This window comes from Macrosteles quadrilineatus, unplaced genomic scaffold, assembly GCF_028750875.1.
Source record: "Macrosteles quadrilineatus isolate MER2022 unplaced genomic scaffold, UCM_ALF_1.0 Scaffold_9__3_contigs__length_116548681, whole genome shotgun sequence".
Classification (NCBI taxonomy): Eukaryota; Metazoa; Arthropoda; class Insecta; order Hemiptera; family Cicadellidae; genus Macrosteles; species Macrosteles quadrilineatus.
This window is the reverse complement of record NW_026542602.1, coordinates 92,251,451-92,267,339: the sequence shown is the minus strand read 5'-3', so window position 1 is coordinate 92,267,339 and position 15,889 is coordinate 92,251,451. Positions and strand designations below refer to the sequence as shown.

At 35.5% G+C, this 15,889-nt stretch overlaps 1 protein-coding gene across 1 annotated transcript; it reads left to right on the top strand.

Annotated features, from left to right (window-relative positions):
- The first annotated feature begins 4,259 nt into the window (after positions 1–4,259).
- On the top strand, positions 4,260–14,749 carry LOC129002557 (lariat debranching enzyme-like). Its single transcript, XM_054430446.1, has 10 exons — positions 4,260–4,477; positions 5,706–5,831; positions 7,773–7,938; positions 8,226–8,326; positions 9,306–9,429; positions 10,173–10,238; positions 10,845–10,987; positions 12,333–12,662; positions 13,062–13,207; positions 14,426–14,749. Exons 1-10 carry the CDS (start codon positions 4,281–4,283, stop codon positions 14,584–14,586), a joined length of 1,560 nt encoding a protein of 519 aa, XP_054286421.1. The 5' UTR covers positions 4,260–4,280; the 3' UTR covers positions 14,587–14,749.
- The last annotated feature ends 1,140 nt before the right edge of the window (positions 14,750–15,889 follow it).

The window sequence follows — 15,889 nt, the reverse complement described above, 5'->3', positions numbered from 1 at the left end:
AGTTAAAGGCGGCCGTGACTCGTTCCATTCGAGCCCTTCATTCCGGTAATGCCAATTGAAGATCATTTTTCCAAAAAGAATTACATGAGCAACACAGTAGAAAGCTTTCGATAAGTCGGCAAAGCAATAACCCACCACTGTCTAACCGGCTTCCACCGATTTGATACAAAAAATAATTAACAAATCAATGAGGGCACATTTTGTGGATCCGTTTTTCTTAAATTGTCTATTGCAGACAATATTGTCATAGATTAACCAACCACAAGTAGACCTTTTCCCATTGTACATTTTGAAGCTGCTATTTTTTGTGTCTACTTCATGTACGGTGACACTGGAGCATAGTGTCGACGAAATTTTGATAATATTTTTAAAGGTTAATTTTCATGATTTGAGCTTTTCTGTTTTGCTATATAACTAGGGGACGAGCTATTGTTTATGATTAGATCTATTATTTGGTGTAACGAGGTTTTAAAAGACTGAAATAACAAGGAACAAAATAACAAATTGTAAACAAAACACGACCTTCGAAGTGCACCAAGGCAAGGCCTCACTAGAAAGTGGGGCCTTGAGTGCACCGTACAGAACTAATAATTAAATTGGCATCAGCTGTTCCATAAAGATGATAAATATAATTTGAAAATTATCAAATAGCCAAAATATAATAGGTGAGGGGGATAAAGGCTGTTTTGGCCGTTGCTGTAAAACACACATTCTCTAAAACTAAAAAAAAAAAACAATCATTTTGGATAATAGCAGGTATTTTCAAAGATCTTGGAAGAATCTACAGTTGGCACACTTCTGCATTGCCTTTTTCTCTGTGATGTAATTTCAATTATACACGTTTTATTCCTATTTAATTTTTGTTTTATGATTGTTGTTCATTTATAATAGGCATTTAATATACACTATAGCTGCGCTACCACAAGCTACTCGTTATTGTTATACTCCTTGGCTAACAGGGAAGCTTCATTCTCTTCTTCTCTTCTCTTGGTTTGAATGTCTTGTGCTTGTGCTTGTCCTTGTCATATTATTATGTCATGTTTCATGTTGATGTTGTTGTTGTTAGTACGTTAGTTGTTTTGTAATTATGTTGGTTTTGTTTATTTTACCAATGAATAATGAATTTACAAGGGTTTGAATTCATTGTTTTTACTGACGAATTCGAATAATTCGTTTCAAATTTCAAAATTGTAAAGAGTACTAGAGTACATAGAGACTAGATAGAGGTTAGTGTCCTTCCTTACTGAACTCACCAAAACCAAAACTCAAATTAAAACTTATAACCTATAACTTAAGGTTTTAAACAGCGTCAGTCTATCTGAATCTATTTTTACATATTAAGTAAGTAGACTTCTTATGTTGAATTAAATTATTACAAACAATAATGTATAATGTTTTAGTGACTTTATTTTAGGTTAAAACTTGTGATGATAGGGGACTCCGGTGCAATACTGTGATATAGGCTAGATTTACTTATATCAATAGCGCTTCCAGTGTTTGTTTGCATAGTTTTTTGGTAAGTATCTGGTATCCTTTAGACTTTTCTGTTTTCATTACAGTAGAGTCTCTTAATTCCGATCCGAATTAAGTTAATTGGGACTGGGGGTGGTTCGGACTATTGAATAGTTTAGATTACAGAATATATTGTTGTTTTTACATAGGCCTACCGGTAACAGTAGCTAAAATGGATCGTATAGGCCTAATTGTTACGGAAAAAGGGAGGGGGTTCGGATGAAAGAGGTTCTACTGTAATTGTAATTATATGAGGTAGGCTGGGGTAACTTAGGTATCCGTTTTGAAGATGCCATTCTGACCTAGGCTACCTACTTAAACATTGAAAACACTTAAAAGCTGGATAGGTTTACTGAGTTCCTCCCTCATCCCGCAACGGGTCTGTGACATCATCTTCCTGTATAAACTGGTAAATGGGATCATCAATTGTCCTGAGGTATTAAACGACATCGACCTCACCATTCCCAGGGGCTCGATCCAGACCTGTCTTCAGAAAGAGATACCAGCCGACTAACTACGCTTGTAACCACGGCATCTCTAGACTCCTGAGAACCAGCAAAGATGTGTCTTCTCATCTTGACTTCTTCGGGCCATCACCAGCTTCATTCAAGCGAGAGTTGCGGAGTCTACTCCTCTAAAGTGACCTCACTACAGTGTTTGAGTTGCGGAACGGTGTTGTGTTTTGTTTACTGGTGGCGCCTTTAAAAGGCACAACCACATTGTGAGGCGGGGGGAGTGTTTTCGAATTGACCTGTTGTTGCATCATAGTCTATCTTTGTTACCCTTTATACATTTTATCACCGTTGATTCTTCACCCTAGTCATTCCATTCATTATCATCACTGTTATCTATTTCTAGTCTGTTATTGTTATCACTATTACTCGTTTTCATATCGCTTTTATCACCACTGCCAGTGTTGCCAATTATTATTGTTAGCCTACCTAGTTATAGTTTATTTATAGCCAAGCATGTAATATTTAATTATTATTGTACCTGGTTATAACTTAGTCTATTAATTGCCAAGAATGTTATTTAACTATCATGGTAACATCTCTCATTGTTTATTTCTCTTTGTTCATCGTTTTCATTGAAAATTCATCTTTGCATGTATCACCGTATGTATCTGCACAATATTTAACAGCATGTAAAAAAGCATTTTGTCGCATGTAGCCTATCACAATGTAAAATTAATTGTAAAATGGTATTTGCCGTAAAAATAAATAAATCCCGCTTCTGAGGTTCATCAGCAAGATCATGAAGACTTTAGAGTGGCTTTTGTTGGAGAGTTGCACAGCGTTGCCCTAAATTTTTAGGTTAACTTAACTTAGTTTGTGATCTCATTTCTCTTTCAGACAGTGTGTTAAGAATTTTGATAGCATAGTGCGGGTACCTTTTTGGTGTTGGACTGAGGCAGCAATGAGGCATGTTTAAGTCTGAGCTCTTTGAGATTTTTGGTTGTATTTTAGGCCTATTGACTACTTCTGGTAAAACAATTGCGTAGATTTTTTTGGGAGAACAGGGTAGTTCAGGAGGACATAAGAAAGCTAGGCTGAACAATGAAGAGAGTTGGGCAGTGTCCTTTCAACTTCCAAGTCAATAACATCCTCAAATCTTTCTCTTATGTACCGGTAATGTATGCTTGGAGCTGCAGGAGTGTCCCCATAGTAATTTAAAATACGGTACGTCAATCACTAGTTAACCATCACTCTCAAATGCATATTTATTCAATACAGGTGCCTCCAAACAAATTTTTAATTTTAATGGGTTACTTACTTTATAGTATTTACCTCTGAATCCAAATACAGTATACCATTATTTTACACCGATGATAAGTATTACTCAAGATATTGCCGTTCAAATATAGGCCCTAAAACACTTCAATAAACAAGTTGGGACGAATAATATTACAAGTGGAGTGAACTATGGGTGAAATAGGCCAACAGCTGATAGTATTCATCGTCAAGCAACTGAAAGTATTCAACTTTATTAAATTAACTGCGTTGACACTGATTCTGTCACCGGCAATAGGCCTAGTGACGTCACTTCACTTCATTACAACTAGAACTAGAATACCAAAACCAATAGGGTACTGTGCTGCTTGTCTGCTACGCTAAGTTCAGGATAAGTGAAGAGAGTACCTAACATAGACGATGAGTTGAATAACATCGTTTATTACAAAATTATCATTTCCTATAGGAATATTTCAAGTGATTCTGTAGACAGTAATGTTTTCTATTAAAGGGAATTTCGTCACATTATGGAGATATAGATGGACATGCTTATAGATACATGCATGTTGGGCTGATTCATGTAGTTCTTATTGAGGCATGTCAGGGTGGTTCGGTGGTCGGTCAAGTTCTATACAAATTCATGACTGCATTAAGTGTTTTGAAGTAATGTTAGATTATGAAGGTAAAGTTTAGGTTATAATAAATTAAGTTGTTAGTTTATGTTACCTACAGACTGTTTTTGTACGATTAAAACCCAGAGAAAAACACCTTAAAGTTTACTAGGCCTATTTCAAAAATTTGTGCAACAAGCATTATGTTTATATTATTATTAATATTATGTAATTATATTAGGCATAATCCATACATTTTCCTATGATTATGGAAATTATGAAGGGACGAGAAAGTGTGTGTGTAAGTTTCTGAATTCAACCTGAAGTTTTTTATTTTGAATTCAATAATGTACAGTACTAAGTACTGCACTAATACTAATGAGTATAATGTTTTATAGCTTTATCTTGTGCTCTAGAAAATCTAGTCATGAAGATTGCTATTGAAGGGTGTGCTCACGGAGAGTTGGAGAAAATTTATAATGCTATTCAGTATATGGAAAAAGAAGGTCAATTCAAAGTTGACCTTCTCATATGCTGTGGTGATTTCCAATCTACGAGAAACTCGCAAGATTTGTCTAGTATGGCTGTCTCTCAAAAGTATAGGAACATTTGTTCTTTCTACAAGTAAGTGCTTGAAGTTGAATAACCTATTAACATGTTGCCCTATGTTGTTTTATAAGAGTCTAGGTTACTGTCTAAGAGTAGGTTTTGCCCCCGAGGTCCTGGGTTCGAATCCCGCCAACCTCCAATGGCTATGTGTTGCTGCGAGCCTCTAAGCCTAGCTTGAAGCATTATGTAAAACGATTTGAGGCTGGAGCTTACTCCTGCTGCCCTAGGATGTGAAGGAACATTATTTTAAAAAACTAGTGCACCTGTTGCTCGAATTCGAGCAATCCCTAAGTATTGCAGGTGTTATTTCAAAACGAATAACTGTCATAATTTCCAATGACTTGGAGTCAACTCAAAGATAATGTTATCAATCACTCCACTTATCGAAACTGAAAACTCACTCACTCTGAAAACTCTCACTCCACTCCAGTTATTGAAACTGAAAACGAACGCTCTTGTGTTTGTGTGTATCATGTGTTTACTATGAACAGCTGCTTTAGTATGCAATTAATACAAATTATTCGTCTGTTTAAGTAAACAAAATCTTTTTCTTCATAAGAAATACATTGGGGTTTTGATGGCCTGTGGGGCAGAGCCCGAGAACTCTTATTACAGGAATTGGTAGAAAGGGGGTGTCTACACAACAAATACTTAATTTTGACACCTTGTTTGTAAAAATCCGTCCATTATTAACGGAGGAGTAGTGTTTCGTAGAAATCACCTTCACGTATTATATAAGGATTGCAGACTCTACTGTACTGGCTTGCTTGTCACTGAAACACTGATACAGTAAAAATGCGTATCAGTGTCTTTATTATACGACCAGGCAATCTCAAGCCTACTACTGAGTTTGTGTATGGTTTAAATATAGACCCCTTATACAGGTTTATAACCTTAGAGCTTTATTGCTCTATGTTTTTTTATATGCTATTTTGATGTTTTGTAAACAGTTAAAGTAAAAAAAATGTGTTAGGTATATCTAGGTGTTTATTTGTAGAAATACTATATTCAGAATTGTGTTTCAACTAGTATTGTGATTGTACTGTTACAAAAACTATAACTATGTATATTGAGTAATAACTAATTTTTCAATTTAATATTAGATCCAGTAGGTCTACGGTGTCAAGTAGTTGGTGTTTTTTACAGAAAAAAATGTCGTAGCAGTACATTTAGAACCTAACACAGGACTTAAAATGCAAGGTTTTTTAACTATATTTTACTTCATCTAAAACCCTTTGTGCAGGTATTATTCATTAGAGAAAGAAGCGCCTATCCTTACACTGTTCATCGGAGGGAACCATGAGGCATCAAATCACTTACAGGAGCTCCCTTATGGGGGATGGGTGGCTCCTAATATATATTATTTAGGGTGAGTGTGTTAGCAATCAATCAGTGAAGTCAGGTGTAGACCCTAAGATAAGATTTTGATAACTGCTTGCAAATAATTTGAGTAACATTCTGGGTGGTGTACATAGGCTATGTTATTAACTTGCAAAAAACAGAGTTTGCAAATGTTAGTGAGTGTTTTGCCACTTGTTGGAAAATCATCAAAAAGATTTGTAATAGTGACTTTATCCAGTAGAATTATCTGCTGACAGTATCAATGTTATTTTATTGTCATTGTTAGTATCGTCTTAGCCTTGTATCACACCCCTTTCACACATGGAATGTGACTGAACATTTTTCATTAGGTACTCTACACACGAAAATACACTTTCTAAACGTAAAGTGAGCTAAAAAAATAGGTTATTCACGCTACTGCACAGCAAAATTGCTTAGCGTTAACTTTCTGTGCATTTGTGGTGCACAGAAAGTAACAGTGATGGGATTTTGCTGTGCAGACAAATCAGCTGTTGCATTGTTTTGTACCTCGACATAAGCACGGAAACTCAGTGTTATGAGTTCGGTAGGGATGGACGAGATTGGATTTTTAGTTCGAGACGAGACGAGACGAGATTTTTTATTTCTCATAAAATTTCGAGACGAGATCGAGACGGGATTTCCCTTCTCATAGACAACGGGAAATGCACGTTCGGAATTTTTACCTGATTTTGTAACATTGTTAGATGACTGTTTAAATACAAAAATAATGATAATAGGCAAGAATATTTACAATCTTTTATTAAAAAACATCAGCATAACATTTTTTTATTAATCACCCCTAACTTATTAAAAATGCCTACGATTAGGAAACATAGTGATATCAGTTAGGATAGAGTTCAACTTATCCTAAAATAAAATAAATCATAAAATAAAATATTAATTTTTATAAAATAGTTACTTGTTTTGACTTTTTTATAGTAATAAAACATTCCTCACACTGCTAACACTTAACAAAACTTCTCAAATGTTTTGAGACGCTCTTGTATTGCGGGTATTGCATTGACTTTCTGCAGGCATTTAATTTTTTTTTTTTTATTCTCGTCTCGATAAAAATCTCAGCCAAAAAGAAATCTCGTCTCGTGTAACGAGATTTAAAATTTCCCGAAATTTTGAGACTTGACCATCCCTAGAGTTCGGTTTTTTTCCTTGATACGAAGTTGAATAAACAAAAATATTCATGTTGTTTTTTGATATTGTAATGAAAAAATATTGTTCAATTCTCATCTCAAAAGTGCCATTGCGGGGTTTGATAGCTTTTTCCACAGTAAGTCACTTTCGAGACTAGTAATGAAAACTACTATTTAAACTCGCTTTTCCCAATAAAAATCAAGGTTTTGTGAGATGTAAAAGATTCATCCTACCCTTGATTAGGAGGTGTGTGTTTCCATTGTCTTGAAAAATCTCCTATGTATTTTTAAGGTTTCTGCACTCGTGGCGTTTTATGTTTTATTCAACACTATAATTGCTGGAGGATAATAAGTTCAGAAATCACATACACCTCTTCTTGCCCTAACAAACCATTACCATGCTCACAAACTCTTGTAAAAACCGAATGCTTGTTGTGAGCACAGGCAGCACGAAAGGGGACCCAAATCCTACTTTGCAGATATTTCTGAACATATACAAATATGTGTAAACAGATATTATTGGTACAAAGCCTTCTTACCGTAGCATGGACATTGATATGTTCTACTATACTCTGTTCACAAAATTTAGGCGGTTTGAGGGGAAGCGATTTCATCCCCTCCGCCTCCACCTCACCCTGATTTTTATACAACAGTAGACAAACCGCCTAAATTTTGTGAGCGGACTATAGCCAATTCCGCAATATTAGTTGCCCAAAAGTAAAATGTTATATATATTTTAACTTTTTAACCTACTAAAATGTTGTTACAAACATTAATAAGCTTAGGAGAACATTTTTCAGTTATGCTGGTGTCGTGAATTTTGGAGGTGTACGCATTGCTGGCCTGTCAGGTATCTACAAGAGTAGAGATTATATGAAAGGACACTATGAGAAACCTCCTTACAGTGAAGAGACCAAGCGATCAGTCTACCACATCAGGAACTTGGAGGTGTTCAGACTGAAACAGGTATCACAAAGAGTCACAAAAATATTAAATGTCAATGTTTGACGGTGAATACAGTTAAGTCTCACAACCTTATCCTATTATGAATTGGAAAGGTGTTTACAGTAGTTGCTAGATTATCAGGAAAATGGCTAAAAAGGATACTGATAGTTAAAGTAAATTTTCTTATAGTTCTCACATACTGTTCCTCGCTAGTGTGAACACAGTTGAAAGCTTGTGGATTGGAGCCTTAAACATCTCCTGTGGATAGGAGAATATGTGATAAAAAATTTACTAGTGTTCTGTCATAGCTGACTCAGCCGGTGGACATCATGCTGTCACATGATTGGCCAAGAGGAGTCACTGACTACGGGGATGTTGATACACTGCTCCAGAGGAAACCGTTTTTCCAGTAAGTAAATTATATAATAAATATCAAACTAGATATCTGTTTTTATCAACGCCATTGTTTAACTATAGGCCTATTACTAAACCTTTTGAGCTGCAGGGCTTATTAATTCACTTTAATATGTCCATTTTCTTTATGTTTTTCTCTCAATCTATGGAAATCCAAAGTCTTGGGGAAAAGTGTTTGGTTGAAACCCATTACACCCTTTGCTGAGTAATAATAATAGTAGGTCATCACTGTGGCATAAAGTGACTTTTTTCAAGTCAAGCTCAAGTTTCACTGCAAAATGACCGAGGGTAGAAAAGACTTTTTTTTGTCCGTGTGATGTCTATATTTTTCGTTATATTGCCACATTATTTAACCAACTTTATTAGAAAACAAAAAAATATTTTTCATGTAAAGCTAACCTCTCAAAACAACTTCAAACTTTACTAATGCTTATAAGCAGCTGTTTGGTATTCAATCATTTCGCCTACTACGATTGTGTTTGTGTAAATTCTACTATCGATATGACAAATTAATGATAAATATGCAACAATAAGCTTCAACCGATGAAATCGATCAATATAATTTTGAACGTGTGTTATGCTTACAAATACCTGTCCAATCAACTTCCACTTGAACTATCAACCATTTATTATCTGTAAAGAAGTTGAAAATGATTACTTCCCAAATTTAGTCTGAATAGACTAAAAATCAGTTCATCCAAGGCAACACTAAATAAACAGGTCGAAATGCTCCTCTGGCGTGACGTCATTAAAGGCGACGGCAATGAGGTAATGTTATTTTTTTGTTATATTTTTGCTCTCCAAGAAAAGATTTAAACAAGCAGCTGATTACAAACGGCAAACATTACGTCATTGCCGTCGCCTATGATGAAGTCATGCCAGAGGAGCATTACGGTTTGTTTATTTAGTGTTGCCTTGGTAACACAGTGCCAATATTATAGTGTCATGAGCTAATCATACTTTATCTCGCAAAGACAGGATATAGAGCAGAACGCATTGGGAAGTAAACCAGCTGAAGAGCTATTACACGAGCTCAAACCAACTTACTGGTTTGCCGCTCATCTACACTGCAAGTTTGCTGCTATTGTTCCACACGGTGTGAGTTTATTCATTTTTCATTTATAACCTTTGTGATAAACTAATATTATGCAGAAATGTTAGTTTCATAATAATTGTTCAAGGTGTCTGGTTGGTTCCAGAGCCGTCCTAAGGGTTCAGCAATTTACTGGCATCATTTGTGAACAGAATAATAATTGTACCCAGCTCTGTAGCCAACATGTACGTTTAGCTGTGTGTTTAAAAAATTATTTAACTATTGAATCTTCCGCCGCGTTGTTTTTTGGTGGGGACTACATTACAAGAAACATATATCCAATCACGACATTCACCGCCAGATGACTGGAGGCTAATGGCCCTTATACAATGAATGAGGGCAGCGGCAGAAATTTATTATTGAGTGTAAAAATAGCAAAATGGCCATGAAATTCTTTTTACTTTTATAAACGCACAGCACTTAACTACACAGTCCACTTTGCATCACATATGTCAACTACAGAGCTGGAAATTGCTTCCTTCTGTTCACAAATGATGCCAATTAGCGGGAAGGAGCCTCGTTGCGGCGTACAAACGAACTATGGGGTTATAAGCAAAAACAGCTCTTACTTTAAAAACCGCCCTTGTAATTTTGACCCAGGCAACGCTGGTTTTTGTTGCTAGTAGTAATAAATATAGGCCTAAAACAATGATACCAGCAGGGCCTGTAAGTGGGATTATACGTCTAGACTCATGAAGTGTAAGATTGGTTAATTTCTAAATTTAATACATGAATGTTGGGTTTTCAGCCACGAAAAGGTGACACCAGGTTCCTTGCATTAGATAAATGCTTGCCGAAGAGGAAATTTCTCCAAGTAAGTAAATGTGGAATTAACTTTACTTATTGTAAGGACTGAACTTCATATAACCATGTAAATGTTTAATTTTAAGATAAGAAATGTTTGTTTGTAAAAAAATACTTATAGTTTAGATGGCAAAGTAATTTACTTTTTTCCATTACATTTAGAGTCTTTAAGTATTCTGCCAATTACTTAGTTTCAAGTTGAAGTGCATGCCACAAAGGGCCTTAGAAATAGTAGATTTTCGTATCCATGTTCTAAAAAAAGAAGAAAAATGTAATAATTTTGTTTGTTATCTTTATGCATCATTTGGAACACCCCGACAAGCTTTTTGAACTTGGCGAGGCTAAGCTTTAATAAGTATATTTGAATTTGAACATAACCCAATAATTGACTTATTAGGAAAACCTTTTTGTTTGGTTATTCAAAAACTGACATGACCTTGTCATCTACCTGATCATCATTCATTCCACCCAGGCAAATACTTAGAACCTAGGTTACTGCTTTAGCACAAGCAAAACAGTAACAATCTTTCAGGATCAGTAATTTTTTCAAAATTTTATTTTTTTACTAGAATTGCCGGTTACATACATTTAACACCTGTACACCTGACTGTTGTAGATAATGGAGCTGGACCATGATGACAGTCAGCCACTAGAGTTGAGCTATGACCTAGAGTGGCTCACCATTTTACATCTGACTAATCATCTGCTTTCGGTCAAAAAGGGAATCACCTATATGCCTGGTCCCTCTGGTGTAGAGAGGTAACAGTTTATTTTTTAATGTTATTCAGGGCTGTGCAAATAGTACAAAAACGTATAGACTTTTTAGAGATTTGATTCAGATTCGAGAACGAATCTACCGTTTCTAACTGGATTCGGATTCGGAATCGATATTGGAATTTACAGGAAAGAGATGCGGGTTCGGATTCGATATTCAAATTTTCTAGAAATAGATCCGAGTTGGGATTCGATATTCAAATTTATCATACCATACATTCGGATTCAATATAATTTTCATCATCTGATTTTGATTCGAAATATTGGGTCCAGCATTAAAATATTAGAAACAAAAGCACCAAAGCACCAACTGACGGCTGACCCAGCAAAATGTATTTTCCTTCAGTAGATTGTATCTTGTAAAATGTTGTAGTTTGCTTGTTTATGGATATACTAGCTGTACCCGCGGGCTTTGCCCCGTTTAACTTCATAAGTGAGCTCGTTTGCATGGCTCAATCACGTCCTGGTTGAAGTTCGTACGCTACCTTTAGGTTGGAGGTCGTTCGCTGCACTCACTTGCCTTCAGGTTAGCTCGTTCGCTACGCTAACTCGCCTCCAGGTTGAAGTTCGTTCGCTACGCTCACTCACCTTTTGGTTGCAAATTAGCTGTTGTCATAAATAAAAAAAAAATAATAGTGCTGCACCCTGTTGGTAATCCTTGTAACTTTAATGCTATTGAACATCATAGAACAGAACCAACTGGTTTAATTGAAACAGCTGTTAAGATTCATTAACTCCTTTTTATGAAAAATCATAAGGTTAACATGGGAAACTCCAGAGCCACTGGGGCGGAGCCCGATCAGAATAAAAACTACTTGGTTTTCCTATTTAATGCCCAAAGAATCGGTGTACCGAATTTCAGCCTCCTAGGTAAATGGGAAGTGGGAGAATTAGTGATGAGTGAGTCAGTCAGTGAGGGCTTTGCCTTTTATATATATAGATATTGATCAAACTTGGTAAATTTATTTTTTTTATACTAAGCTATTCATATTTTACTAAAAAATATACCTTATTAGTTTCCTAGTAGCAGCAAACCTAAGTATTCATTAAACCTAATGTTATTTAAATAGATTTAATTGAAAATCAATTCAGACAAATGGAAATTCGCATATTCGGCAGGTTTGCTGCGGCGGGGGTATACTATAGCATACCATAAATTCAAAGAACCAAATTTTCTCAAACCATGTCCTCCCCCATTGCAAATGCAAAGCACAAGTATAACTGCAGTAAGCATTTTATACTTACAACAAACCAACCCCGTACGAAGGATGGATACTCTGCTAGTCATCCATATTTTTTTTCAAACTTATCAGAAAATATTTCTACTCAGGTGGATATTTACTCCAACCGAGGAGGAGAAAGCCCATGTGCTTAAGAGGTTCAATGGTGAACTGAAAGTGCCGAGGAACTTTTCTAAGACGGTGCCAGCCTGGAGTGAAGAGGGGGGACAACAAGGACGAGCGACGCAGCAGTTTAACCCGCAAACCACCACTTTCTGTGAGCTGCTGGGTGTAGACGACCCTCTAACTCTGCTCGGCGGAGGTGACGAGACACCTGGAACATCAACTCCAACCTTCTTCACACCCGACAGGTCTAGAGACACTTCTCAAGTATCCTTCACTTCTCCCTCGGACTACGACGAGACTTGTAATCAGTCTAGGTGAGATGTGGAACAAGTGTAAAATACAGTATAATGTACTTCCTTTAATCTGACATATCTGGGACTAGACGCATGCCACATTTAAACATATTCTGGATTACTGGATGATTATAGCGGAAAATGTGAACTAAACATAAATTCACACAATACGACTTTATTTTGGACTAACACTGTTCAAGGCAATGTTTTCAAAAGCATAAACTGACTCCCTAAAGAGATTTTATTTTAAGTCTTCTGTTACGGATATAGAACTTTTAAAAGAGATGACAAGGGACTAGACAATAAGATTACTTGTACCATTTTAATAAAGTGTAATCCTTTGTCATTTCCCTTATGATGGACTTGTTCATTTTTAAGACTTTTAATATACTTGTTTATAACAACTATTTCATTTGGCAGTTTCAGCAACACCAGTTTTACCCCAAGCCCAATCAAGAGGATGAGTTTACCACCGCCCAAGCTAGAGTTGCCCGATGATAGTTCAGAGGATTTGCTCTCTACAAGTCAGGTCTCTCAGGACAGTACGGCCAACCTGACAGCTACAGGTATTATACAGACACCAGCAAATGTTGAAAGAGTGTGAGTCACAGTGACTCAAAGTCCAAAGAGGGTTTGCCAGAATGCTTTCGTTGCTGGAAGCTTTACGTTAGCTCTTTGTTTTCTTTGGGGGTTCTGTAAAGGAGTGTCAAGTAGGACAAGGACGTCACTTGAAGGATTTTGTTTTCAAGGAATGGAAAAATGACTTTGTTAAGTTAAAATGGCAAAAGATAAGCTGTTTGCTATTTATATGTATAGGGTAAATAGCACTGAATTCCCTCACCCTGTATTATACAACACAGACGTTTCTTCATAAAAGTCATTACTGTAACAAATATTTTATTGCAATTTTGACAACCAGCAACTCATTTTAAGAAGTCCACTTGTTTATTCGGGCAACATATTAAATATTATCCAATTGGATGTTGTAAAAAGTCTGATGATGCAAATCTTTTAGTATTCTTTTGTCAATAAATAGTTCATATCTAGACACTTTTGAGTCCTTGCGATAATTTATTTAACTAGATATTTCATATCTCATATCTTACTCTTATCTCATCAAAACAGAAACCAATTTTTTACAAAACTGCAACTCCTTGGGAGCAGCTCATGTTACGCTGCTGTTCAGCTGTTTTTGTTCAGTTATATTTGCAAGAAATGTAACTGTTAGTGAAACCTATTTAAGTGAAAGTTAGCCTATAAGTTTAGTAATCATAGTTCAAATTAGCTATTTTCTTGTATTTATATTGTATGAGTTCAAATGTTGAAAAATCCATACTTAAGTTTAATTGATAAACTACATATAATTGCAGTAATATTAATGATATTACAGATAATATCAACTCAATAATCAATAACCAATAATCCCTATAATACTCAAAGCAAGGAATGCAAAATTAGACTGGAAAGAACTGAATGAAACTCCAGTTACAATATGGAATAAAATTACACTATTGTACGAATACTGACCAAACTCATTCACTGCAGTATCGGACTGACAAGTGTGTCGAATTATCACCAATCAACCCTACATTATAATTTTTGGTGATAATAGTGTGTTGTGTTGACCTATTGTAACAAAATACCTTTCTGTATCAATATTCTTATTTCAGTGATTCCAATATGTTAAGTAATCATTTATCTCTTAACGGAAATGGCTTGGGCACAAATATGTACTGCTTGCTAGCAAACAAGTTAAAACTTCTAATAGATATGATTGTTAACAGACTCAGTGAACACAACAGCCAGCTTAAATGAATCGGTTTTGTCGCAATCAACGTGTGAAACAGATGCGAGTCAAAAACCTAGTGAGGATGGACCTCCGATACCAAACAAAAAGTTCAAGCGGAGAAACCAAGCACTATACACTTCTACTGAAGAAGATTGAATATGATCATTGAATATAGAAGCTGAAATATTTTCTTCTCATCAATATGGCAATAAGGTGTCAGTTTTGATGTTTGACACATAGGCTTTTGTGTGTTGCTGACTAATTAATTTCTTCCTTTTTTAAGATTAGAATTTAATCAATAAAATAATGATCTTTCCAAGACGGTTGTTTTTGTGTAATGATTTGCTGTTGCATGATCATGACATGGGTACGTCTCAGTTTAAAATTTTGTTCTGAATGAGAAAGGAAGAAAAAGAATACAGCAGCACTCAAATATGAATCCTGTACTGCAAAAAACGGAAAGTAAATAAAAGAAACGTCTTATAACACTTAAAACATATATTTACGCTTTTACTGTTACTCACAAGACGGTAAATATACAAAAAAAGGTTGGTAAGTGGTGAACCGATTATGCAAATAACATAATATAGTCCAACATCAGTTCCAAATGTCACAATAAAGCTGGTGGAAAATCTACTTTAGGCATGTATAGTCAATTTATAGCAACTAGCTGTTACCCACGGGCTTCACCCCGTTTGACTTCATGAGTATTAATAAAACTATTGATTGGTTAAGTTAAGCTAAAATAAACAAAACAGAATAGGCCTACAGTAATACTGGGGATGGAATGTCTCATGGTGGAAGGAAAAAACATAGGTGTGTTATTGTTTTTATAATGTGTGTTTTTATAAAAAAACAATAACAATCAAATCAAAACAAATACATACAGTACTAATTTGACAGTTACAATCAGGTGATGTTTTGTTTGCAATCCGAGTGACGTCAGAATATGTGGGAATAGCACACCTATGTTTTTTCCGGTATTTACTCAGGGGAGGTATAGAAGAGGCTACGATGACAGCTGAGGGCTTCTTATTAGCTGAGGGAACGCCATTACCGTAACAAAACGATCTATAGCCATCGGCTTCGGTGGTCTAAAGGTTAGCGTGCCGGGCTGATATACTGTAGGTCCCGGGTTCGAATCCCGCCGGTGGCATTAACTTTTTGTCCAAGATTTTTTTTATTTTCAGCAAGTTTGGTTGGTTTGGTTTGGTTATTACAGTTTAATTTTATTAAGTCATTGTAAAATTTTAACTGAGCAATTTCTAGTTTTATTTTATAAACAGAATTATTTTTCCGATTACTATAAACTTTTGTTATATTATTTCTTTATCAGCAAGTTTGGTTAGTTCGGTTAGGTTATGATGGTTTAATTTTATAATTAAAAATTAATAAAATTGAATTTTAGGCATTTATAATTTTATTTTATGAACAGAATTATTTTTGCTATTAGTAAACC